This window comes from Stylophora pistillata, chromosome 10, assembly GCF_964205215.1.
Source record: "Stylophora pistillata chromosome 10, jaStyPist1.2, whole genome shotgun sequence".
Lineage (NCBI taxonomy): Eukaryota > Metazoa > Cnidaria > Anthozoa > Scleractinia > Pocilloporidae > Stylophora > Stylophora pistillata.
This window is the reverse complement of record NC_142528.1, coordinates 20,829,001-20,856,953: the sequence shown is the minus strand read 5'-3', so window position 1 is coordinate 20,856,953 and position 27,953 is coordinate 20,829,001. Positions and strand designations below refer to the sequence as shown.

The window sequence follows — 27,953 nt, the reverse complement described above, 5'->3', positions numbered from 1 at the left end:
CAAGATAACTCTAAGAATTCACTTGTTTAAAGTATCTATCTTCTCAGTACTACGTGCACCACAAAAGTGCCATACAGACGTACAATAGTTAAAATGTGGCATAATAAAAGCCTTATACAATCTTAGTAGAGTATCTTTAGAGATAAGTTTACGAAATCTTAGCATTACATTGAACTGGCCATTTATCTTCTTACAAATAGTTGATATATAATTATCAAAACGCAACCTATTGTCAATATTTATTCCAAATATATCCAAAGAATCTTTTAATGGAAAAGAGGAGTGGCCTGTTTTTCCCAAGACTATAGCCTGGTGTTTTGTCTCATTTACAATCATTCCATTGCTGCGATACCACTTATTTGCAACTCTCACTTCCCGACAAATACAGTTCTCTAGAGCTACTGGGTCGACATCAGAAGAGTATAACTGATGATCGTCCGCATATGCGTGAAATTTACCTTGCGTAACCGAGTAAAACAAGTCGTTGATGAATATGTTAAAAAACACAGGCCCCAAAACACTTCCTTGCGGAACTCCTCTTTTAACATCTTTCCAACTGGAAAAGGTGTCCCCAATCTTGACTCTCTGCTGTCTCCCCGAAAAATAATCCTTGAAGAGTGCTACACTTCTCTTTCCCACACCATAAGCTTTGAGTTTTGCTAAAAGTAGATTGTGTTGAATAACATCGAAAGCCTTAGAAAGATCCGTTGAGAATTCCTTTTTATCTTTCATTTTCTGTGTTATTTTATCCATTAACTTTGGAATATAAGCTTCTCTCACACTTCTTATTCGTCCACTCCATAACACTTCTAGCTCTGTTTGTTCTTTTTTCTTGCAAGAATTACATTTCTCACAATCGCAGGTACAATCGTACGGATAGATAAACTCAGGCATCGTAATTCTCTAACTCTAAGTCTACACAGACAGATTTATAAGTTATATGGACGACTCATTTGACAGATGTCATGACTCAGCAAAAAAGTGACAGCTTGTCTGTTAAGTTGTAATGGAGAATGTGGTAGCAGTTTCAACTATAGAACAACAGGATTATGTTGTAATTATTAGAAACGACATGGTGCGTACGAAGAGGAGACCTCCCCGTTCTTCCAGAAACCAAAAAGGAAAGAAAAAAGTGAGAAAACAACATGGTAGTGGCGTCGAATCTGCTTTGACCAAATTTCGAGTAAAAGCGATTCCTAAAGGTATCAAAACGTTAATTGACATTGCTAAAGGGAAACTCACTTCAAATCGTATTCAAAGAGAAAAGGACAAGTACGAGACCAAGTATCAAACGTACCGTAGGCAAGGGGGAAGATTGAATATAAGAGACTAGGGACATGAAACGAACGCCACTTTACGTCCAGACCCGTGTTATATCATGTAACACTTTATTCTTTTACAAGTGTCAAATAAAATGTTTGATTCACACCTCACACCAACGCTCTGTTTGTTTTACATTGTCTGTGAATTACTGCGATTTCAGTGAATGATACACAATACACAGTCACATTTGTAACTGACGCAATATAGAGCAGCGCGCGAACTTTGATTTATTTGCACGCGCGGCCTCGTAACATCAGCGCGCGACCTTTAATTTAGTTGCACGTGCGTATCGCAAGCGCTCACGAAAGCGCCGCGACAGCCCGCAAGTGCTCACGAAAGCGCTTGCGATACGCGCGTGCAACTATATTAAAGGTCGCACGCTGATGTTACGAGGCCGCGGTTTTTTTTAATCCTGGTTTTCTCTGCTTAAATCAAGTTAAATCGGTAAAATAAAGACACCAGGAGCAAACAACACACGTATAGAATAAGGTAAGCCATTTTTATTTAATATTCTCACTTTTAACTGTCTCCATGGATATCTTGTAGAAAATCCCATATAAATCCTTATAAATCGATATGCAAATTGTGTCCCTTGTGTGGTTCTTAAAGAGAGCTTGGGCCGCCTGTGATACTGCTTGTAAAAATTTCAAGAAATAAAATACCTCAAAGGTACCTTCTGTCTTCGAGATTGTTTCATGTCTTGTGTTTACGCTTATTGGGTTCTTGTTGAACCAACCCAGCTCCTTTTGTTTGTTGATGTCAAACCGATACTTGTCTCTGTAAATTAATTCACCGCTGTTCAAAATTCTGCTGTGCGGATCCATGAGTGATGTGTTCTCTCTGGTAACGTTCTAAGAACTGCGTTCACAATTTTTTTCTCACCGAGATTTACATCGAAACCTTGGATTCCATTAATCCCATTGTTCTACCGTCCACCTACACGACATGAATACTAATGTATCCTCCCAAAGGGTTTAGATCTCATTGTTTCTCTTTTTTGAATAATAACGGTCACATCCCTGTTTGAACCATTTTTTTACCCCTCGTCTACCTACACGACATGATCCAAAATCCTCCCAAAGGAATTATTCTACATCATCTTGGATTCCATTGTCGCCATTGTTCGACGCCATCTTGGATCCCATTGTTTTCTCTCACTCGACCCAGGCCCCGTCATTGTTGCTAGTGTGACGGGATATACTACTGACAACGATACATGTACTACAGAGTCAATCTTTGTCTTAGAGTCTGCTCAGCAATCCTTTTCGTTTTTATTTTTGAATCCTTCTCTCGATAGCTTTAACAAATGTGGAAAGATATCTCAGTATGCTTTAACCCACTGACTCTAAACCGAATTCAAATCGTGTAATTTTTAAACAATCACTTGCGCCATGAAGGCCAGTCATAAAATCATATAACACAATTTCTTAGACGATCTCTGATAAAGCTTTTTTAAGGCGTAATAGAGAATGGTTTGTCTAGGTTACCTCGAGGTTCCAGATGAAATCGCTACCAGAACGAATTTAATTTATCAAAACACTTCCAGAACACCCACCAGAGAGGCCTGAACAATCCATTTTAACCTCTCCTAGGGACATAACCAATAGCCATAACCCTTCAATGTGTGAGGGTTTCTTTTCCCTTCTTCTATCACTTTTTTGTGCGTGTGATGTAAATAAAAACAAAAATGCTTCGTTTGCAGATAATGGTACGGTTCTGACTTGTGAAGCTTGTGTATGAGACAAGTGAGGAAGGACGCCTTTCAATTCCTTGGGAAATCATGAATTGTATCCACCTGATCTCTGACGAGATTTTTGCATATTACCAGTGATTTCTCACACAAAGTGCTTGTTCATTTTCTCCTTTAGGAGAGAGAAAAAGAAAGATCCTCGTCAACTAGTTCTTTTGCTGTAATGGAGAGGAGTAATAGAATACATTGTCAATACCCTTCTACCAACATGATAATTTCAAATAAAATTATGACGACGCAGAAAAAAATTTATATACAACAGGAATTTTATCTGATTGGTTGACACCGTATTTCAATTTCAACCGCATAACTCCAACCCCCCCTTTCCCTCCCTCAATCTCAAACCCTTCATCTCGTTTCAAATGGATAAAAAAAAACAGAATGGAATTTGGTTCTCGTGACTCTTGTACCTTGCAGTTTCAGTTGAAAAGTTCCTGTCCTTTGTAATCGTAAAAAGTAAATTCTACTCAAAATTCCATTCTTCGCTCTCGTTTAATCCACGTTGGATCACAGGCCGACCGCACTTTGTGTTCGTGGTTGATAGTTGTTGGCATGAAACGAACAATATCTACGAGGGTTAAGACTAAGCTTTTAAAATTGCATATATAAATTGCATCTCGGTTTGAATGTTTCAATAAAGTTAAATGAAATGTTAATCTATGCATTTGTGGTGTTCTTTCGTCTCAATGCGCCTTTTCAAGCGTATTTTATGAAATTATTTGGCTGGAGGCCGTCAAGAGATGAAAAATGGACACAAGGCTTGCAACTTGATGGTCTATTTATTTATTACGAATATTTAGACAGGGTAGCCCGGTTCAGGAAATAGCTGGTTTAAATGGGGCCCGGCTGCAACCTTCTCCACTTCAAACTGGAATTAACGCCGATCTACTGAATATCTGTCTTAAATGGCGACGGTTGTTGATCGATGAGATGTTGCTCTATCTCTACACCAAATTTGAACTTTATCCATTCAAGTGGACCTTCGACATTTTCAGAGAAAATCGATGCTGAAAAGATGAATATGGCTTTCTCAATATGATCGGACGCAGGCCGTTTCAAATTTACCAACCAGTATAGAAACTTTCCAAGCCAAGCGTCCGTCTCATGTCAACAATTATTGACCACAAACACATAGTGTGGTCTGCCTGTGGTTGGTTGTAACTCTTTTGAACTTTCAAAATCAAATTGGATCATCTTTAACAGGATTACGCAACGATTGCAAAGAAATATCTGCTCTTACTGTCAAGAATGTAAACGCTTCAGTAGTCGTTAAATGTTTCAACAAAATAAAACTAAAACTATTAAATCCTCAATAGCCAATTAGTTATTTTAACTCAGTTGAAGTTTAATTTAACCGTTTCCAAATGAGAGGGAAACCTCTAAGGCTTTCTGAAGTTCGGCTTGAATTCCAATCCCTCTGTAGGCAGCTACGTATACATGTACGTTTTAAAGGCGTTGAGCAAAGAAATATCCGGTCTTACTATCGGGAATGGATACACATTAATAGCCGTAAGACCAGCCGTGGTTGGTGAGTCCAATAAACACAAACTTTTAACAACGACGACACTTTATTCTTCGACCTCATGCTTTTTCCCCACCCCTCTCCCCAATGGCGAAATGGCCAGCGGCCGTAGCATTGGTATTATTAGGACAACATCCTAAATGCTCTGACGGTTTCGATACAAATGCAAAAGAAGCCTTTCGATGTGTTTATTTTCATTCAGATTAACCCTTAGTAAAATACTTGCACTTTGGGTTATTCTTGTAACTTTATCATATCTTTATCTCCCTTGAAGAATGGTACATAAAAATAATGATGACATCAAAATAATACTCTCTAAGACTTTTATTCCATTTTAAGTTTCATCAATATTTTGATAATTTCTCTCAGCTTAAAGACAACTATTTTGCTATCCTGACAGGCCCGTATCGCATTCGATGGGTAAATATAGTCTGCTTTTCTCGATGTTTTTTGTTAGTAGAGGAAGTAGAACTATTTCCCGAGTTGTGCATTTATATACAGCAACAGTGTATCGAAAAATGGTATTTGGCAAACTTATTCATAGAAGTAGATAGTCATTGCATATACTGGGTCAAATACAAGTAAGGTACCGCCAGTATAAGCGTGCTCGCTGAAGCACAGTAAATAATAGAGCTGAATTATCGACCCACTGATCATGCCTTTGATATAAAGATCAGACTAGTGAGAATGAAGTTTTTTAGTCTTCGAAGTTTCCTGAAGCTTTACAGTCAAACTAAGTGAAGCGTACCCCTCAGGATTACATTAATGATTTGATTATTTGAATATTGAACCCGCTAATCGTTTCAGGGGCGCAATAACGAATTGGATATTTGAACATGGAACCCGCTAACCGTTTCAAGAATGCAATAATGGATTGATTATTCTTATATTGAACCGGATAGCCGTATTCGTTTTGAAAAGGCGCGGATCATTGTTCAAATCAGAAGTCCATTTCTGATTGGATTATGCGAACAAGTGATGATGGATCGGAACTATTTCAATATGGCGTGAGACATGGGGGAAAGGTGAGTTCGAGTGTTGTGTAGAACTTCTTGTAAATGTTCTAAATGGAATGTTATCGAGGGCTTTTTTCGCATATTTACATTATTAACTGCGGTATTAGATACGTATGATGCACGATCCTCGCAGTAGAGAGCGCTATTTATGCAATAGCGAAAATCAGACCTGAAAAAAATCAGGCCTGTACGGGATTCGAACCACTGACCTCTGCGATACTAGTGCAGCGCTCTACCAATTGAGCTAACAAGCCAACTGGGAGCAAGCCGTTAAGTTAATTCGTAATAAACCCGTGATGATAAATCAGATACAAAGAAGTTTTGATTTTTTTTTCAGGTCTGATTTTCGCTATTGCATAAATAGCGCTCTCTACTGCGAGGATCGTGCATCATACGTAATTTGACCAATCATCCGCGCCTTTTCAAAACGGATACGGCTATCGGGTTCATGATCAATATTTAAATAATCAATTCATTATTGCATTCGTGAAACGACTGGCGGGTTTAATACCCAAAGGATCAATTCATTAATGTAATCTTGGGGGGTACGCTTCACTTAGTTTGACTGTAAGAGGAAATGTGGCCAAAAATCGAACATTTCAAACTATGGTGGCAACAGCGGAAAAATCGATTAGGCTCATATTCTCAAGTCAGGTTGGCCTTATGGTGAAACAAAGCACTGCATACTTCGTTTGGCTGAATATCGATTTATTTTCGAGAAAATCGATAAAAGCTGAATTTCACCTAAATGCCGCTTTTGAAGCTCAAAATTTCAGACGAATCTCGGAGCGTCCCGCCACGAATTGAAAACACTTGGACCGATAAAAACTACCAAATCTTGAAAAACAACATCACTACATAATTTGACAGCAATTTGAGCAATTCTTGATTATTTATTTACACAACGTAATTGAATTTATCCGACCTTCTTCTAACAAGATTAAAAATAGGTCAAAAGTAACCTGTTATTTAACTATGTGCTATACAAAATAATCGACTGAAAATCTGGCTTTTGGAAGGTGAAGTGTGGTTATATTTTATCTCCAAAGGATTTTTTTGGGAAGTGATTCAGTGCGATTTAATCAAATTTTAAAGTTGGATAAAATGAGCTGATTTAACGATGCCGTCAGTTGTTAGAAAATGTACACATTCACACGCAAACTCGATTGTCTCGCATTTTACATTCAATCTACAGCTTATTTAATGTAATATCATCTTACCGTCCATATTGCTGTACCACAAAAGGGGATTGCAGTCCTGAAATTGTTGCATTGCTCCCACAATAGCGATATAACTTGGCAGGATGGTCAACACCTCCTGATAATGATTGTTTACAAAGGGTATTTCAGGGTTTCTCTCTTTCCATTTCGTTGAAAAGGAGGCTGTAATTACTTCACGTAAGAGAACTTAGTTTAAATGAAAGTCTTTAACTAAACCACGAACCAAATGTTGGCGAAATGTTGCTAGTTCAGAAACATGTTTCTCGTGTGCGGAATAACGCTAATTAATTCAAAATTATGGTGTCCACAGAATTCGACAACTCCGCAAAAATACAACTTTGGACTGTGAAGCACGTGGCTATAGGAACTAAGGGCGAGTGTTACATAAAGGGAACAGGAGCAAACAATTATTTAACTCCGATCCTTATTGAGTTCATATTTTTATTTTGTAAATTATTGTTTAGGTTGATAAAGCTCACCTTAGGACAAAAGAACGAAAGGTAAACCTAGTTCGGTGATTAAAACCTTTGCTTGCTACATAATAATTTGGATATATCAACAAAGTTGAAATGGTAAATTGGCCACCGTAACGATTACAAAAGCTGACGTTTCGAGCGTTAGCCCTTCGTCGGAGCGAATAGAGGAATTGTGGGTTGTGTGTGCTTTTAAAGCCAGAAAATGGAGCTACGTTATTGGTGGGAACATGGCAACGAGAAAAACACGAATAAATTAGTGGAATGAAAAGCGTTCGTTGATCCCTGTGGGATTTAGACTGCCGGTTTGAAAGATGAGCTTTTTTTCAAGAGTTTTACGGCTTTCCGTGCTACCTAAATGTAAGGAAAGACCGCAGATTGCCATATGTTGCTTAGAATGATTAGGTCAATTAAAATGTCTAGCGACTGGTTTCGATGTGTCCTTGTCATTCTTTTCCACGTCTCGAAGGTGTTCACAACACTGATAAAATATCGGGACCTAAACGATCCATTAAGATCACCGATCACTTCACGTGCACCTCCGCCAATGTAATCTATTGCATAACTTGCACTTATTGCAAAAAGATATACATCGGCGAAACAGGCAGAAGACTAGGTGACCGATTCCGAGAACACCTTCGAGACGTGGAAAAGAATGACAAGGACACATCAAACCATTCGCTACACATTTTAATTGACCTAATCATTCTAAGCAACATATGGCAATCTGCGGTCTTTCCTTACTCTTAGGTAGCATGGAAAGCCGTAAAACTCTTGAAAAAAAGCTCATCTTTCAAACCGGCAGTCTAAATCCCACAGGGATCAACGAACGCTTTTCAATTCCACTAATTTATTCGTGTTTTTCTCGTTGCCATGTTCCCACCAATAACGTAGCTCCATTTTCTGCCTTTAAAAGCACACACAACCCACAATTCCTCTATTCGCTCCGACGAAGGGCTAACGCTCGAAACGTCAGCTTTTGTAATCGTTACGGTGGCCAATTTACCATTTCAACTTGGTTGATATATCCAAATTATTTCGTTACTCCCACCGACGCAACCCCAAACAGTTTCTTTCGAAACTATCAGCCTTTATTCATTTGCTTGCTACAGTTTTACTGTATTTTACCACAGTTAATATGATTTAACTGTTGATAAGTTCTCAACTTCCCTGCACTCTTACTAAATTTTCTTCTGTTGATGATATGTAATATTCAAAATGAGTTACAGTCAAACCTACCGAATGAAACTCAGAGGGGTGTTTTTATCGTTAATCGCTGAAACCACACTTAGCATCTATAGAAACACTTGGTGCTTTCTTTGAGTAAGAAGGAACCGGTCGAGATGACAATTGCCTCGAGTAGAGGTAAGGATTTTAAATAATTTAAAAGTATCTTTTAAGACGCTGAAAAATTGAATCGTATTTGTTTCCTCTTCCTTTTTTTAAATCTCTATTGATTGTTTGATTAATTAAGGTAATCTTGAGGGGTACGCTTCACTTAGTTTGACTATAAATTTTTCATTACGCATCAACCACGCTCTATAATATTTCGCCATATAATGCATTGGTGGCTTTGGGCCCGACCATATTTGTAAAATTTTTCCTGCAAAAGAACCATTACCCCCTGATTTATGAATTAATACAAAAAGTACATTCCCAGCCTTTCATTTGCCATTTTTCCAGCTCAGTGCCCCACACTCACTTTGAATTATTCCAATCAGTCCCCCTCGGTTACGAAACTAAACAAAAACAATCAATAGGAATAATTTATAGAGAAAACTAAAAAAACAGTTAACGATAACAGCGTTTTTTCCAGAACGCGCTCGGAAAAAGTGTTTGCAAAGGCACTAGTAATTCGTGTGCCACGAGGATGAAATTAAAAAAAAAAGGCTTAGAAAAGTAGGTGGCGATAAACTCAAGGAATCCAAACTAGGCGACATCACCATCCAGTCGAACGTAATTGTTTCCAAAACATAACGAACAATGTCACTTGCAGATGTTTGTGATTTTTGCGACTTTCTAAAATACAAAAGGAGAATATTTCGTTTAGCGAAGACTTATTCTTGTGTTTTTCTTTCGAGAGAGTGGCGAACGAGTATACACAATCAACTTTTTTACTGTTTTCAGCTATCCACTTTGAGAATATGGCAAACCTTCGAGGGCCAATTTTATCTATTTTCTTCCATCACTAAATTAAGCAATATTAAGTTAACTATACTTTCCAAGAGAAACTTTGGTAAAATAATGAAATACACCCGAGTTATTCACAACTGAATTATTTAGCCCGCCAAATTGTGAGAAGCTGTTTACAACACGTTTACAACATATTTGTTGTTGCTCTTCGTTTTAAACTAGAATGTCAATGGAGAAAGACAAAAAAAGACAAAATTTCATACATGTAAGGAAAGAGAGGCGTGGCTGTAAGCACGATTAGTAAACAAATTCGGCGCCAACACTCTTATCCGCCATCTTGAAACTCTCTTGTCCGCCATCTTGAAAATGAAAACGGGGCTAGCCATGCAGGAAATATTGGGGGGAGATGCCATGACACTGAGCGCTTATAATGGCAAACGAGCACTGCGGTGTTCTTCTTTGTACTAACGATTAAAGATACGAAAGTGGTAGAAGTTCAACATTTTCCAGCTTTCCTTCGAAGAGTGATCTCAGAAAATAGTGGCTTATTGCGATTAGACGAGATGAGGGAGCTCTTTTCAAGGTAAATTGCCTACGATTTCTGCTTCGATAGTTCGGGCTGTCAAAAGAAACCCACGTGGAACAAAACTCGCTGTAAAAACAGTTCATACTGCCATGTATTTTATGTCTTTATTAAGAAACTACTGAAAAAAGACAACATTTGCGTCGTAGAATATGGTATTTTATTATAGGTGTCTAAAGGCTCAACATTTGTCTGTTCTGAGCACTTCTCACCTGAGCTTATCGACAGAACTTTAACTGGACGTAAACGTCTTAAGAAACATGCCATCTAACAATATTCAAGTGGACTAGTAGTACTCCGTACCGGCCACTAAACAGCTATCAAAGAAAACGATTGTGTGTGGATCGTTTAGAATCTCCGAACGATGGATTTGAAAGCAATCAAGAGACTGATATGGAGTGTGATATCACACAAGAAGAACAACAACAAAATGACGCTCCGCTGGAAAGCCAGTCTATAGAAGAACAACTTCGACAGACAAAACAACATATCGAAGATCTTAAAAAGGAAATTGAAATTCTAACCCTCAGTAAATTTGGAATTACTAAAGCGTCGCATGATCCAGAGCTGGTAAGAAATTTTACCGGATATCAATCTCCCGACGTTTTTGACTTCAGTTTATGGCTTGAGCCTTACGCGAAAAACATGATGACACGGTGGCAGGTCCCGCGTAATCAAGGTTAGGAGAACTATCGCCAGGACCTTTGTCCAAGTTTTTCTCTGTCTCTGTATGATGTGTTAACAACGCACCAGCAAATATTTGAAGACGTAAAGAAATTTGATATCCTTAACTCTTAATAAATATGTAGTTGCCAGTGGTTTCTAGAATGAAGGTTACAGACATAATACATTAAGAACGGAATAACTAATTAAAAAAATTAAATAACATAGGAAACACGGATAATACAGGATGAAATATGAAACAAGCCAAGATAGGAGCCATTACCTGACGATTTGGGAATACTGCCTAAAGAACTAACGTTGCTCGACTTTTAACTAACGAAGTCCTTGCAAACTTTTTAGCCCGCGCGAATGTGGACCTATTTATACTATTATACGCTGACGGGGGATTGGTTTCCACATCAGTATTTCCTTTTCATGATTCCCATCAGGCTTGGATGTACGGAAACTGATCTTGCAGTAAGAATTCAATGTAAGCACAACTACAGTAAGCAGAATAATTATTACCTGGACAAATTTTCTTTATGTTATGTCGGGACAAATACCCATATGACCAACTAAGGAACAGGTTCAAAAACATATGCCTCCTTCCTTCAAGCAAAATTTTCCTCAAACAAGGGTAATTTTAGATTGCACAGAAATCAAAGTGCAAAGACCCAGCTCTAAGGTATTAAATTCTGAGTTTTATTCAAATTATAAATCTCACACCACTTACAAGGGGGAGAGTTGAAAAGACTGACCCCACTGATCCCCGCTTCGCGGACTACCCCGCGAACTACTCCGCGGACTACCCCACGAATTACTCCGCGGACCACCTCAAAAACTACTCCGCGGACTACCCTGCGGACTACCCGCACGGACTACCCTAAATAATCAACCAAATTTACTTTACAGGCACAAGTCTACCTGCACGATCAAAACAGCCGCCATTTTCTTTTCACTGACTTCCTCGACCCAGTCTTTTTTTTCATATTCACCCAATTGTTCATCAGCCATCAGTCTAAACACTGTTTCCACAATGGACGATCAGTAAGTGCTTTGGAATATTAGTCTTTTTAATCTGCTTCAAGTGCTTGCCATCGACATTAACATTTGCTAAAAAGTAGCTCTTTTGAACCTTCCTTACAGCTAGAGAAATCGAGATCGTAGAAATTGACGCCCCGCAAGATGAGAGGACTACAAACAGGTGAACTAAATTTACTTTATGATATTCTTGGCTGATATGTATTACAAAGGAACGCAAAATTTGCCCTTTTTAATTTGAAATGTTTGTAATCATTTTGTAATTTATCCAAGTAATCACTCCAAACACAATAGTAAACTACGAGGGTTAACTTTTTTGGCAGGCATAGAACAGCGGGCATGGTGAGACAGCATGCTCGTGCAACAATTGCGTGCCGCTCTACAGTCCTCCGCTCAAGTGTTTTCGGCTATTGAATGGATATGAAAATTGGGAAACAAACTTTGTTATGGTGTATTGTATAAGTTACTCTCTAATTTAATTATCAATTGTTGCCCATTATAAAAGGCTACAGCAGTAAACTCCTCAAACTGCTTTACCTAAGCATCTTTGATTGTTTACTTGCCTTCACCCCCGCACTCCCCCCCCCCCCCTTACCCAATAAACGAAAATGGAAGTGGAGGAATTTTTGAGGAATGGGAATTGGGAAACCCTTCCTCAAGATAGGGCTCTCATTCATATGTTGTCTTAAACTTGGAAGGAAAAAATAAATATCGATCAAGAGATGCCATTCTCCATCATGTTCATTTGTTCTGAATAAACTTTCCCAGCTTGGGTAAAAGGCATCAATAGTCGAGTTCCGTATTCCCGGTTACCCTGGACCTGAGCAAAGAACGTGGCACGAAAGCGAGGCTTATGCGGGGAAAAATCTTTCGCGGTAAAATACGAATGTACCTGCAACTCCATGTTGTTCACAGCTACGATTTTTAAAACAATCTCAGATAAAGAAATGGAACCTATTTTCGTAAGAATGAAAGTTCCTGACTTGAAAAAGTACTTACAAGTGTGGGGAATCAGTGTTGCAAATAAGCTTCGCGAAGAACTTTTGGATTTGTCTGTAAAAGCTCACAAACTTGCCATCCAAACTATAGACGAGCAAGGAGATCGATGGGTATTTCTGCGAAGCTGGTAACGGATGATGGAACTGTTCCTGATCCCTACTCGCTCAAGTTAGACTGGACAACTGATTTTTCGTCATTTCCGAATTATACATGGGGTGATATGTACGCTTACTTAATTGTAAAAGAAGGATACGACCACGAAAGTTTGAAAGCTTATAAGTCTCTGGAAGGTTTTAGACTACACTGGGATGGACACGTGCAGAGTCTTCAAACTTATAAATCTATTTTTTGTGGATGCCATCTCATCAAGTTCAGCGTGAAACCTACAGAGAGGGAAAAAAACCCAAATAGACAATAAGCCCACTTATGATGGCTGGCTGCTTATAAAGGAAAATGGTTCTGTTCATTCTGCTCACTGCCCCTGTATAGGAGGGTAAGTACACGTTTATATGAAGAAAAAAACTTTTGAAAAAAAAATTTTTTGTTTTACACACCGTACTTTCAAGCCCAAAAGTTTTCACCTGTGTTCAGCAAGGTTTATTTCTAGCTAGATATATGTTAGCTATGGTAATTTTTTGTGTCTCATCTAGAAAATTCCTTTCATTGACCATCATTGATGTTTGGGTGACTGGCTATAGTTTCCAGCACTTTTCAAGACTCTGCAAGACTTAACAATTCTATACAGGGGTTTCAGAGCCATCTGAAGTTTTCAAGAAATTTAAGGTAGCTCTGAACCCCAGGTACAGACATTTTTAAACTTTCCCAAAAGTAGCACTTAACCTTTAAATCAAAATTCAGTAACAAAACATGGGGATCAAATTTTATTTCAGTTCTGATAGTGCTTGTAAGTATGTGGGGGCCGCTCTCATAAACCTGGAGGAAACCCTTCGTGAGAGCAGGGTTGTTACATGCACTGAGTCAAAGTGCATGTGGAAAAAGAAGAAAAGAACACACGAGGAGGTAACACCTGTAGAAAACATAGTTTTCACCAAACCTACCACTGGGAAGAAAAAGAAAGGTACATGTAAACCTAAGGCAACCATCTTTGATCCACGGCCAAGTTATATCGGCCAAGTTATATCGATGTCTGTGGTGTTTCCTTTTGCTGCTTTCGACGTCTCTCCTCGGGGTCAGTACGACTTTTCAGAGGTTTACGCTAAAGATGTTGTGGGAATGCAAATATTGAGGGAACAGGATTCAATTTCGTCGGGCCGAGACCTCCTTCAAAATGTACTGAGCATATTCTGGTGTGCCTCGTCACATTTAAACTGTCCAGACGACAAGCTGCAATCCATCGGATATGCCGCTTTCCTTCTGACATTCCCGCAGCATAATACTTATTTGCGTTGTCTTGAGGGAATGGAAAAAATCTAACATTTGCCAGTTCCAGATATTTTGAGAAATTTTTCTGTTTCTGGGCGCTATTTGTGCAGTTAAAAGCACAACAGTGATGCTTCACCATTTCTACAGAGCTCTCATGGACTCATTTCTTCCCCGCATCAGCCTCGCTTTGGTGGGTTTTTGCATAACTCGACCCAGTGCGGCCGGTTATAGGGGAATCCTTGTTTACAATATTTGCCTCATTAGCATAAGCGATTCAGTTTCTGATGGAGCTAAAAATAAAGCAGTTCTGAATATCGAAAGGTCAAAGTACGATTAACTCGGCCAATGAATACGAGCCTGATGCATTGAATACTTTTTGTGCAACACGGGTTTAAAAACTCAAAATTTTACATAGAATGTATGAGCTCATTAGCGCTTTTGCCACCAAGAAATTTGGCAGTTTTTGATGGACTATTTCTCCTTGAATATTACACCCAAAGAGCTAAAAATTTCACCATGAACTGAAGTTCTCTAGCTCTTTAGCTGCCTGAAGTCAATTTGTATCTAACATGCTTCCTTCCTTACGCAAAGCCGTATGCAAATGAGCAAAAATGTAAACAATGACGTCAGCATGAATCCGCCTATACGAAACTTGGCTATCAGAATCTCATAAATTATCAAGCAATGCCCAGAGAAATTCCATTAGTACTTGAACATTTACCAATCATTTACACGCATTCCTAGCACAGGGAAGAATCCACGGTCCTATTAAAAAGGGCAGGTTGCAAAGTTGGTAACAGGGAGCAAGCCACACCGGAATAAAAAGAGGATTAAGAAAAGACTTTGCTGTGATTTTAACTTCTCATAGGGTGGCTGTCATGAAAGCCTGGCAGTTAACAAAGAATTTATTTAAAAGGAGTTAAGTGTATGTAATTCATTCTTTTACTTTCCGGGGATCAATGTATTGTATTTTGTGTTGTATTGTAGTGTACCTGTTACGTAATCTGTATTCTTTACTTGCGTAAACCATTTTAAACAACAACAAACATATGAAACATATGTATGAACTGCGGTTATGAAACGTATATGTGCACGATCCTTCGCAGTAAAGCACTATTTGAGCAATAGTGAAAATCAGACCTGAAAAAAATTTCAGGCCTGTACGGGAGGTCAGTGGTTCGAATCCCGTACAGGCCTGAAATTTTTTTCAGGTCTGATTTTCACTATTGCTCAAATAGTGCTTTACTGCGAAGGATCGTGCACATATACGTTTCATAACCGCAGAGGTCAGTGGTTCGAATCCCGTACAGGCCTGAAATTTTTTTCAGGTCTGATTTTCACTATTGCTCAAATAGTGCTTTACTGCGAAGGATCGTGCACATATACGTTTCATAACCGCAGCTCATACACATGTTTCATATGTTTGTTGTTGTTTGATTTATCTTCTACGGGTTTATGTCGAATTAATTTGATGGCCTGCTCCCAGTTGGCTTGTTAGCTCAATTGGTAGAGCGCTGCACTAGTATCGCAGAGGTCAGTGGTTCGAATCCCGTACAGGCCTGAAATTTTTTTCAGGTCTGATTTTCACTATTGCTCAAATAGTGCTTTACTGCGAAGGATCGTGCACATATACGTAAACCATTTTGTAATTAACCTTTATCCAATAGTTTTCTTTCTTTTTTCTGTCACCTTGCACCTTGCGTTCACATATATTTAAGACTTTTGGGTGGTTACGGTTGGAGAGGTTTTATTAGTTTTGAGCCGGAAGGGCGTTGGGGAATTGAAAGGGACATACGCCTTATTCATAAATGGCGGACGCGCGGTTAAGACCTGAGCCCAGTTCACCAAAACGAGGCTTAGGAGGCATCCCTCGATATATTGATACTGTAAGTCTTGTTCGAAGGTTTTTGGAATTATTGACTGTTTACACTGTAGTTTAATTGAGGATCAGTTGATGTAACGTAGTTTGACCTTGGCGAATGTTCTGTTATAAAAATGGCGGCGAGTTTTGCAGTTAATTTGAGTCAAGACGATATTCCTGGAACGTCTTTAGAGGGAAGAAACCCAGCAGAGCTCAAAAACTATGCCTTGAGGTTTTTGCTAAAATGTAGGGGAGATAAATGCAAAGGGCTGAAAACAAAAGCTCAGCTACTAAAACGGTAGGTTTAAATGTAACGATCGATAGCCAAATATAAGTGGTAATCTAAACTTCTTATGTTGTGCGAGTTAAATATAGTTTGGTTTCGATATCTGAGTAAAATACATTCTAATTCGAAAATTTTTCTCCAAGGTTGATGAATATATCGAGTCGGGGTTAGAAGACGCGATAGTCGATCCTGATACAGACTTAACTTATAAGAAGAGGAAAATTGCAAGGGAGCAAGCAAGCAGCGGCCATGAGAGTAGCAAGTACTCCTCAGTATAAATGCCAGATCAATTACCCGACGAGTGGATGGGGGAGCTCACTACAGAAAATGCCCCTTTTCTCCCGTGCCGAGATGGATAAATTTGTTGCACTAACTGGAAAGAGTTTTGGCTGTGCCGGTAAGAAATCTGTTCCAACCGGGCTAAAAAAAGCTACAACATTTCTAAAGGATGAATATCTTAAGAACATTGAAAGCTACAGTGACCAAAGATACTTTTTCATGCGTTGCAAATGTTATCACTCCTGTCGAAAGAACGATCCTCCTCATAATGTATTTTTAGCACTATGTATTGTCTCAGGCGAAGTGCAAGATTCCAAATGTTCGTGTGTTGCTGGTTCCTTGGGCTACTGCAACCATTCTTTAGTCTTAATGCTGAAGGCTTCTAAATTTAGTCTATATGGGTCCCAAAATACTAAAGACCTAGAAAATAAAGCTGATCAAATCCCAGAACAAGCATGCACCTCAAAACTTCAAACTTGGCGTCAAAAAAGTCGCGGTGAAACCATCTACCCCCAGCCTGTTATGGATGTGGTTGTCTCAAAAACCAAACTGGAGGATACAAAACGTGGAAATGAAGGGATTCATTGTCTCCTTTACGAGGCAAGAAATAATACAATGTACTACAGTGCAGAGGAGCAAAAATTCAAGCATGCAATCAGAGATGTAAACCCTCAAATGGGTCTTGCTCAACTTGCTGATCTTGGGAGTGAAAGACATCTGAAAGAAACAAGATTCGGGAATAGTCCAGTGGGCTCTTATGTAAGCTACCAGCTAGCCCACACAGAGTCCAACTTTAATGTTTGTGTTGATATTTCCTCTGTGCCTCGAGGGAGAAAAAATAACCAGCCTTTAACCTATCCCAGGTTTCCTTTAAGAGATTGTGGACTGCCTGCAGTTCAAAACAATCAGCTAACAGATGCAGAGAAGATCCTGTATGAATCATTATGCATTGATGAAGAGACAGTCAATGCCATTGAGAGGGAGACTAAAGATCACTCACATTCTGAAAGGTGGAAGCTTGAGCAAAAGTACCGTTTTACAGCATCTCAATTTCATCTGAGATCCCACAGACAACGCAGTCATGATAAATTTGCTCAAGAAATCATTTACCCAAAGACATTCCACTCTAGACATACAGCTCATGAGATTAAGTAGCCAGTAGCAATTGTCAGGTATCACAAATACATGCACAGTCAAAAAACACCAGTACATGTTTTCAAAAGTGGATTTGTTGTATGCACTAATTCTCCAATACGGGGATGTTCTCCGGATGGAAAGGTAATAGACCCCACTTGTGAAGATTCCTTTGGACTACTTGAAGTCAAGTGCCTGGAAACAAAGTTTCAAGTGAGTCCCCTAGATGCCTGCGCAGACCCTAATTTCTTTGTGAGAGGGTTGGGAACATGTGCAAGCTGAAAAGAACGTTACCCATGCTTACTATGTCCAAGTTCAGGGACAAATGGGCTGTACTGGTGCACAATGGCGCGATTTTGTTGTTTACACTAAAAAAGGAATGTCAATTGAAAGAATTGCCTTTGACAGAGGTTACTGGGTTGAGCTTCAGGAGAAGCTTTGGCAATATTATTTCACAAATTTCATTGAGTATGCTGTAGCTGAATTTGCACCAACATGCACAGAAGCTGTGGTGGTTTGACATTCTACAACAGCATCATAATAAAACATTTAATGCATAAAATCTAAGAATGATTTGAGAAATATCATAAGGGGTAAATCTAATAGATTTGAAGCTCACAAAGACAGTGTAAAATTTTAAGTCTTTATCAAAATCACAACCACTCATTAGTTTTCACTTTTGCAGGGCTGGTCAAAAGTCTAAGTGCACAAACAGACCACATATGATTTGCAATGCCAAAGAGATTCAGTGGGATAACGCTATCCCATATATGAAAATTTTTAATTTTATTAATTGCACGTTCAACATGGATCCTCAGTCGTGCAATCTCCTTAGTTCTCACAACATCCTCCGGGGGCATTTGTGTAGATGTTCCCAAGAATGGTGGAATATTCAAAGACACACCTAAAGGTAGGATGTCACTTAGAGTAAAACCTTTATCTGCCATCACGGAATCTCCTTCATTGAATGACAGGTCAAGCATGCCTGACCTCCCTACAATTTCTCTGTTTGATATACTTCCTGTATACAGTTGGCTTATGAAAGTGATAGCACCAGATGGAGAAATTCCCAGAAGCCCCTTTAGTGTATAGTATGATTCTTGTAGGCACTGAACAACTCACTATTCAGCAACAAGCTACTAGGCATTGCACACTTCACTTCCGTACAATCAATAGACATATCGCCTTAACATTAATGCAGTTGGCAATGAAGCTACTACTCAGAACTTAGACAGGGTAAGCTTTAGTCTTTCCTCTAAAGAACAGCCAGACCCGGTTATGGTGCATGGAGCTTAAGTCATCAAAATACTCAACATTCCACCTTTCAAGCTGTCGAAGAAAAGGACCGTCAAGCAGTGGAATCACTTATCTGATGTAGATCTTCCTGAACTCCAAGGTGGCGACGTGATGATTCTCATTGGAGCTGAGATGGCTCACTTATTGATTCACCTTGAAGTCCGCCAGGGGCGACGGGATGAGCCCATCGCAGTAAAGACCCCTCTTGGATGGACGCTGTTTGGAAATGTGAATCAAAGACACGGTGAAACAATTAGTGCAAACTTTCTCGCATCCGATAGAGAGACTACATTGCAGTATCAAATCGAACGATTTTGGGAGATCGACTCTTACACGACCAAGCGAGTTCTCTCTGAGTCCACCTTGTCAGTTGAAGACAAACAAGCTCTGGCCATCCTTGAAAGCAACGCAGTCAAGGAGGAAGGCCACTACAAAACAGCACTGTTATGGAAATGTGAACCAGTCTTGCCTAACAATTATGCAATGGCAGTTTCAAGACTCCATTCCACTGAGAAGAAACTCAAGAAAAAGCCAGAGCTAACAGAGAAATATCAGAATGTCATCAACGATTATGTCACTAAAGGACACGCCCAAAGGATGACAAAGGATGACAGGCCAAAGTGATAACCCCAAAAACATGGTACTTACCACACCATGCAGTTGTTAATCCAAACAAGCGTGGAAAGGTCCGTGTGGTCTTTGACGCCGCATCAAAATTTGATGGTGTTTCCTTGAATAATAAGCTTCTGACTGGCCCCAACCTGTTGAACAGTTTGGTAGGGGTCCTTATGAGATTTCGAACTGGAAGGATCGGCGTGATGGCGGACATTGAACAAACGTTTCATCAAGTGAGAGTTTGTGAAGAAGATAGAGACTCTTTGCGCTTTTTGTGGAGAGACTTAGATGAGACGAAGAGACCAAGTGAATATGAGATGACTGTTCACGTGTTTGGCGCTGTGGATTCACCGTGTTGCGCAAACTATGCGTTGCAGAGAACTGCTCGTGATCAGCAAGGGAAATTCAGCGAGGATGCCATCAACGCTGTTCGACGTAATTTCTATATGGATGACCTCCTAGCATCGAAGCAAAACTGCGATGAAGCCACAGGTCTGGCTAAAGATTTGATAGGAATCCTAGCAACTGGTGGGTTTCGCCTAACGAAGTGGATGTCAAACAGCCGAGAAGTGCTCACAGCAATCCCTTCGTCAGAAGTGGCGTGCGACATTATTCACTTAGATCGTAATGGATTGCCTCAAGAAAGAGTCTTAGGCGTCAAGTGGTGTGCAGAGCAAGATCTGCTGAGTCTTGAACCAGCGAAGAGTAAATTCCCAAACACCAAGCGAGGAATATTGAGTGTCACGAGTAGCGTGTTTGATCCCCTAGGCCTTACTGCGCCCTACGTAATAAAGGCGAAACTGATCATCCAAGAGTTGTGAAGACGCCAGATTGAGTGGGATAGCGAGCTACCCAATGATATCCTCCAGGAGTGGCAAGGTTGGAAAGAAGGTTTGAAGTCCTCTCAAATGATCATGATTCCCCGGTGGTATGGCTTCCACCGCCACCGATGCCTAAAGGTACAACTGCACGTGTTCTGCGACGCGTCAGAAATCGCTTACGGAGCAGTTGCGTATTTCCGTGCGGTGACTCGTGGAGATGTCAATGTGAGCTTTGTTTTAAGTAAGACTAGGCTTGCGCCAATCAAAGCCTTGACCATTCCGCGTCTGGAGTTACAGGCTGCCGTTGTAGCCATTAGGCTGAGGTCTAAGACAGTGGATGAAATCGACATTGAAATCGATGAAACGCATTTCTGGAGTGACTCCAGGATAGTGCATCACTACCTTAGCAACACCCAGCGGAGATTTAGCACGTAAATGTCTCACAGAGTTGCTGAAATCGTCTCGAAATCGGACGTTAAGGAGTGGCATCACATTCTTGGCAAAATGAATGTGGCCGATGACTGCACGCGAGGGAAGGATATTCAGGAGTTGAGTCCGAAATGTCGATGGATCAGTGGTCCAGAATTTCTAATGTTGCCTGAAGCAGAATGGCCGAGTACTAAGGAAGTACCCATAGTGGATGAAACTGAGCTAGAAATTAAGGGCTCAGTCCTTGCTGTGTCCACTACTTCATCTATAAACATGGTGAAATGGAAGAAGTACTCCTCTTGGAGAAAGCTGTGTCGGCAGTACGCTTGGTGGATGATGTACAAATACGTTCTGAGCTGTAAAATAAAGAAGATGAATCCGTCTCCAGAACGTCAAACCATGTGTTTGAGCGCCGCCGATCTCGAAGAAGCGTCGCTAGCCTTATGTAAACAAGCTCAAATTGAATCGTTTAAGGACGACTACGAGAAGGAGGAAGAAGAGAAGGAGCGCTAAGCCAACCGTTCCTGTGATGGCCTCTTTACCCAGAGAACGACTCGCCCTTTGCGAGCCTCCATTTACCAACACGGGTGAAAATTTTTTGGTCCAATTAGTGTCAAGAGGGGAAGAGTAACTGAGAAGAGGTGGGGGTGTATCTTCACATGCCTTACTACCCGTGCGGTCCACCTGGAGGTGGCAGGCGATCTGAGTACTGATTCGTTCATCATGACGTTGAGAAGGTTTCGTGGGAGAAGAGGCAAACCAAAGACAATCCGTTCAGACAACGGAACTAATTTCGTGGGAACGAACAGAGAGTTAGGTGAAGCTTTGAAGTCGTTGAGTCAGGGACGAATCACCGGCGAGCTGGCCCGAGAAGGGATCACTTGGTACTTCAACCTGCCGTCGTCCCCACACATGGGAGGAATATTCAAGTCAATGGTCAAGCAAGTCAAAAGAGCTATGAAGACTGTCATAAATGACCAGGTATTACCAGAGGAAACACTCTATACAGTCCTTGTCGAGACAGAGGCTATTGTTAATAGTCGACCCCTCACTCCCGTCAGTGATGACCCCGAGGATTCCAAAGCGCTGACGCCAAACCATTTTCCCATCGGACGAGCCTCGCCAAACAGTCCACCTGGCCGATTTGAGGAGCGAGAAATTAATAGCCGCAAGAGATGGAGAATGGTCCAAGCGCTAGCTGACATGATATGGCGGAGGTGGCGTAAAGAATACTTACCTACCTTGACAATGCTCCCAAGATGGAATAAAGAACGAAGGAACTTGAAGGAAGGAGATATTATTCTAATGAAGGTTGATGATGCGCCTCGGTCACATCGGCCCCTCGGACGAATTCTAACGACATTCCCTGGGAAGGATTGTAGAGTTCGTATGGCAGAAGTGAAAAGTCCTAACGGAACCCTGATGCGACCTACCGCAAAGTTATGCGTGTTGGAGGAATCTGTTTGAAGAGAGCGATGCTGAATTCTGATCTAACTGAGAACACTTGTAGCCCTTTCATGGAAGCTGTTTAATTTGTTGTTAGTGATCTAGGTTTATTTAGGTTGTTTTTAGTGTTTTTAGGTTGTCGTTCGTCTTATTGACTCACTGGGGGGGGGGGGGAGGATGGAGCGGCCGCTGGCCATCGCAGCTGTCGTAACGCTATACCCAAGACTGCTTGCGCGAGAACACTAGAATTGTAACGCTGTTGTGTTTACGTGGTAAAATTAAAATTCTCGTTTTATTTGGTCTTACCAATTTATGTATTGCGGCTATAATAGTCTTGGATGGCCAGAATCCCGCAAGCGCATGATCCGCTCCATTGAGAAGCGAAGCCTCGAGGTCATTACCCCGAAATGTAGTCTGAAGACCTGCGATCTTCGGTTTATAACATTTGACAACTTTCTGCAAAAGAAAGCGTGCTGTTTTGTTTTTGACTGCCTTAATGAAACTACATGTTTCCCATTTACGAGTTATTTTCAACGTTTCCACCATAATTCCTTAAACACTAGAAACAATAGGAAATCAGTAAAACTACCCAAGGTGAAGTTGGATTTTGCGCGCCGTAGTTTTTATTTCTTAGGTGCTCCGACTTTTAATTCAATGCCGATACGTTTGAGAAACATTAATTCCAAAATTTTATTTAGGAAAGCCCAGGACGATTTTTACTTATGATTTTTTATTGTAGTTTTTAACGGTTTTAATCTAGTGCATGTCGTCTTTAAATATTTTTGTTTATTCTTATCTATGTATATGTGAACGATCCTTCGCAGTAAAGCACTATTTGCTCAAATAGTGCTTTACTGCGAAGGATCGTTCACATATACGTCTCATAACCGCAGTTCATACATATGTTTCATATGTTTGTTGTCGTTTGATTTATCATCTACGGGTTTATGTCGAATTAATTTGATGGCCTGCTCCCAGTTGGCTTGTTAGCTCAATTGGTAGAGCGCTGCACTAGTATCGCAGAGGTCAGTGGTTCGAATCCCGTACAGGCCTGAAATTTTTTTCAGGTCTGATTTTCACTATTGCTCAAATAGTGCTTTACTGCGAAGGATCGTTCACATATACGTCTCATAACCGCAGTTCATACATATGTTTCATATGTTTGTTGTCGTTATTCTTATCTATGTTATAATTATGTAAAATATTTTTTTAACAGCAGGACCCCGTTGATAACAGTAGTTGGGACTGAAGGGCTATCCTGGATAATATTCCATTATTATTATTATTATTATTATTATTAGATGAATACTCAGGGGCGGATCCAGGATTCTTAGGAGGGCTGGGGGGGTGCACCACTAAGGAATGGCGTAACTGACTGGTGAGATAAACAGATTTTTAAAGCAAACACGATGAAGAAGGATTCATCTCAAGGGGGGAGGGGTGCGCACCCCAAGTACCCTCCCCCTAGATCTGCCCCTGATACTCAGCTAAATTAAAGAATCTTTGTCAGTCACCAAAAAACACAATAAAATGCCTTCTGAAAGCATAGTGTCACCTTGTCGTTTGCTTCCAATGGTAGTTTGTTAGGTGAATTTTGTTTGAAATATCTTTTACAGGACAGCGAAAGTGTTAAAGATGCACATGAAGTTGACACGGAGAGCATAAACGTATCCAAATCACCTGAAAAGCCTATGAACACATTGGGACTTTACAATGTAAATATCAAATGCAAAATTGTCGATTTTGATTCTCTTGAAAACCCCTTCATCATCCCTTTTCTTTTCAACTTCCAAAGTGATAATGGGTACCTGATCAGTACAGCAGTGCCTACAGGGATTCAACACAACGCGACTTTTGTCGTAGACATCACTGCTTTAGCAAACAGATCAGATTTCTACGCTGACGAAAATGGAGCTTGAAAGACGACTGGCTGTAGGCCGTAATACTACAGCATTGTTAAAGATGAGAACGGAAGAGTAGCCTAGCTGGAAAGAGTTCACGATCGGAGCAATTGTGATGTTGTTGTCCGGAGTAGAACATACACGTGTTCTTCGTATAAGTGGTACTACAAGACCATTGTGTCAATCGAATATGGAAAGGACATTGACTAGTGGTTCCCACTCATACTTCTCCACTACCAATTTGATGGCAAACCGACCAAGTTCAAAGTAGAAAAGCATGGTAACCGTGCATCTTCCAACATGCCGTACGTACGAACCAAAGCGAGCACAAAACAGTCTATTGAACAAAAGGCACAACAATATGGGCCAAAGAGAGCTTTATTTGAAGTGACGAAGGAGGCTGGTGGTGTCTGTGATGTGGATAGAACACCTTCATGCGACGGTGAACGTGCCCTGATAAACGCCCTCGGTGCAGGTTTTCAGCGTGCTGCACCATTGCTGTGTTACCTTCATAGAGAAAGAAATGTTAGAGCCAAGGGAAGAAAATTGGGTCTGCCATCAGCTCTTGTTGAACGCATATGTCAAGATCTTTACCGACAAGGGAGTGGTCTTATTTGGTCCAGCTCTAGGCAGGCGTTCGATGCACGGGCAAAAGTCCTTCTGCAGGAATGGGATACGTTGGAGAGATCAGAGAGGGGTGGTCCACCAATGTTTGTAGAATATTTCCGAGCCACAAGCTGGAAGATATGCAGACCAGGATGGCAAGGTATGTGATGAAAGGCCTTGGCTTAGGCGACAAGCTCTACCAGAAAGACATTCCTGGGTCCATTAATGACATGTTGAAGGATTGGTCTAATTCGATCCACAAGAGATGGACAAGTTCAACATAAGTGTATACGACTTTGTGGAATCCTTCGATCAGGAAGAGGAACTTGCCTGGTGCCAGCTACCTCACAAGTGGGAAGTTTGTGCACAGTTTCAACACCACCTATCTAGTAAAAGCCATGGGGAAATGACCCTTCAAGAAAGGAAGGCTTTTATGCAGAACGTGGACAAAGTGTGTCCAGACCCAGCGGCTTACAAGCGGCCTCACTCATTCCAGTTCAGAGCTGCTACATGTACAACCACTTCAGGTGAGAGCGCATCAAATCAGTTTTCTTGCGACATCAGTGAGCTTGCCCCCCTTGATGGCCTGTTCTCTAAGGACGAACAGGCAAGTCTGTTTGAAAAAGCGAAGAGCATCATGCACAATGCTAGTCCCCTTCGCAGCCGTTGTTTGGGCTCGTCAAGCAACGCTCTCTCCCCCACCAACGCGCTGCTTAAACCCGAGCCGTATTCCTTTCCCTGGTTTTAGCCAATCACAATTTCGCTCATATAATTCTGAGTAAGTCCCGCCAAGACTAGTCGTCCAATCAAAACTCGTGTTCTATCAGCGGCTGATTGAGCAGAGAAAATGGCGTCTCGAAGAAGCTTTTGTTTCGACCGCTTTCAAATTCCTAGTTTAAATGATCACCAGAAGCAGGCAATTGAGAAAAATCTTTTGCAAAAAAAAGATGTATTTGCAAACCTGTTTACAGGGTTTGGAAAATCCTTGATTTATCAGGTTCTTCCACTCGTATACGATCACATCAACAATCTTGCTGGGCATATCGTTGTTATTGTTTCTCCACTCGTAAGTCCTATGGAGGATCACGTCAATTACCGGCAAAGTATTGGAGTCAGCGCGGTAAACATTACTTCCCAACCTGAGATTGACCACCATAGTATTGAGGATTGAATATATTCGTTAGTTTTCGGCTCACCAGAAACCGGCTCAAGAATGATCGTTGGCGATCGATGCTAAGAAATGATGCATACCGTGCGAGGCTATTTGCTGTGGCTATCGATGATATTCTTCTCCTCGTCCGTTCGCAGCAGTCTCTTTGCCCTGGGATTTTCTCTTGTATTGAAGACCTCTTCTATTTCTTTCTTGACTTCTTTCAGTTTATCCGATGCCTTTTTAAACTTTATCAAAAGCTGGTATCATTTGTCTCTACAAACAAACAATTTGCTGTTCTCCGCGTAGAGATGCACGTCAACTGTGGGCGAAGAACGAATTAGTTCAGCAACATCAAAGGAACTTTTACCGAAAATGTAAATTTTATCCTTTGTGAGTGTTTTCGAGGAACAAATGAAGCATCTTGAACTACTTTCTACCAACTTCTTCGGAGTTTCATCCGTGGGAAATTTCTGAGAAGACTAGCAACTTCTCCAGAAAGCCGATGAACTTACGTCATTGAAATTTGACTGGTTTTATCGTGAAACCAAAGGCGACGTGTGATTGGTGCAAACGCGCATTATCACGTGCAGTCACCGTGAAACCTAAACAAAGGGAAAGGAATGCGGCTCGGGTTTAAGCAGCCGGTTGGTGGAGGAGGGAGCGTTGCGTGACGAGCCCAAACAACGGCTGCGAAGGAGACTTGCACAATGCGAAATTTCGTGAGGGTTTCCAGGAAGGAGTTTTCTTTGTAGATAGCGAAGGACCACTGCCATGTCGAGTGCAATGCTTGAAAAGTGGCAAATGTTTTTGCGGTTGCAATTTCTTTAACAGAAACAACCTGTGCTTTCATAGCCTAGCTGTTGCCATTCATCGTGGTTGTGTCCAAGAGGTTATTCAGGAATACAAAGGCTAAAGCTTAAACAAAATATCCACCTCAACAGCCTCAAAGAATGTTGGGGCAAAGGTTCCATCTCGGAAGCGCCCACTGGATGATGATGTCATGGGGTCACACTCACAGGTGGAAGACAGAGCATCTGGATCTCCTTTACAAGCGGAAGTTTTGAATCCAACAACCCTTGTCATCAGGAAATCAGTCAGGCCTGATGATCCACCATCTGGTGCACCACTAGTGCTGAAAGAAACAAAAAGAAACATTATTATCTGTCGCATACAATGAATATATGAAGTTCATATATTCATTGTATCCGATTTATTACTTTCACGGGTTTATTGCGAATCAACTTTACGGCCTGCTCCCAGTTGGCTTGTTAGCTCAATTGGTAGAGCGCTGCACTAGTATTGCAGAGGTCAGTGGTTCGAATCCCGTACAGGCCTGATTTTTTTCAGGTCTGATTTTCGCTATTGCATGAATAGCGCTATCTACTGTGAGGATCGTGCATCATACGTATTACTATCTGTGCTGGTTGTTTCAAGCAAATCACGTCTGCTGTTGCTGGTTATAATAAAGGTGACGATCAGAACTGCTGGAGAAAGGAACAAAGCAGTGGCAACTGACGACTTCAACAAGACACTACCATCTGAACCCCGTTTGTGCTAAGGCATCAGGGAAGGTATCAAGAAAGGAGTCACACAATGCGGTTTACGGAGTCTACAGAATCTCCGATTGTCGTTGCCTCGGTCTCAAATGCTAATTTGGTGAAAGAAGCAAAAGTTGCTCCTTCCTCTATAAGCGACCATGAACTAATAATTATTGTCTTGAACATGAAAAAGAGGCGTCCCAAACCGACATACCTTCTAACTAGGAGCTACAAGAACTATAAATCTGAGGCATTTAACCGCGATCTCTCACTGGCCCCATGGCATATAAACGAAAACATTCGAAAATATTGACGACTGCGTCTATGCTTTTCACCAGCTTTTTGAGCAAATCCTAGATCGACACGCACCGGTCAAAAAGGTTAAAATTCGTGGCCGTCCCAACCCATTTATGACGCTTGAAATACTTAAGTTAATGAGAACAAGAGACAAATGGAAGAAACTGGCTCATAGATCTAACGAC

At 40.8% G+C, this 27,953-nt stretch overlaps 3 protein-coding genes and 3 pseudogenes across 3 annotated transcripts; all 6 read left to right on the top strand.

Annotated features, from left to right (window-relative positions):
* Positions 1-12,574: 12,574 nt before the first annotated feature.
* LOC148722196 (uncharacterized) lies at positions 12,575-14,260 on the top strand (annotated as a pseudogene).
* A 1,731-nt stretch (positions 14,261-15,991) lies between these two features.
* On the top strand, positions 15,992-17,898 carry LOC148722195 (uncharacterized; annotated as a pseudogene).
* Positions 17,899-19,780: 1,882 nt separating this feature from the next.
* LOC111337773 (uncharacterized) lies at positions 19,781-20,398 on the top strand. The gene has a single exon (XM_022944135.2). The coding sequence runs from the start codon at positions 19,781-19,783 to the stop codon at positions 20,396-20,398; it is 618 nt and encodes a 205-aa protein (XP_022799870.2).
* A 93-nt stretch (positions 20,399-20,491) lies between these two features.
* Positions 20,492-20,833, top strand: LOC148722194 (uncharacterized). Its single transcript, XM_088737011.1, has one exon. It carries the CDS (start codon positions 20,492-20,494, stop codon positions 20,831-20,833), a length of 342 nt encoding a protein of 113 aa, XP_088593137.1.
* LOC111337772 (uncharacterized) lies at positions 20,834-21,340 on the top strand. Its single transcript, XM_022944134.2, has one exon. It carries the CDS (start codon positions 20,834-20,836, stop codon positions 21,338-21,340), a length of 507 nt encoding a protein of 168 aa, XP_022799869.1.
* Positions 21,341-21,550: 210 nt separating this feature from the next.
* Positions 21,551-25,623, top strand: LOC148722193 (uncharacterized; annotated as a pseudogene).
* The last annotated feature ends 2,330 nt before the right edge of the window (positions 25,624-27,953 follow it).

What these genes read in the sequence shown, in the direction of transcription:
- LOC111337773 (XM_022944135.2), top strand. Translation starts at nt 19,781, where the DNA reads ATGGCGGACATTGAACAAACGTTTCATCAAGTGAGAGTTTGTGAAGAA.
- LOC148722194 (XM_088737011.1), top strand. Translation starts at nt 20,492, where the DNA reads ATGATTCCCCGGTGGTATGGCTTCCACCGCCACCGATGCCTAAAGGTA.
- LOC111337772 (XM_022944134.2), top strand. Translation starts at nt 20,834, where the DNA reads ATGTCTCACAGAGTTGCTGAAATCGTCTCGAAATCGGACGTTAAGGAG.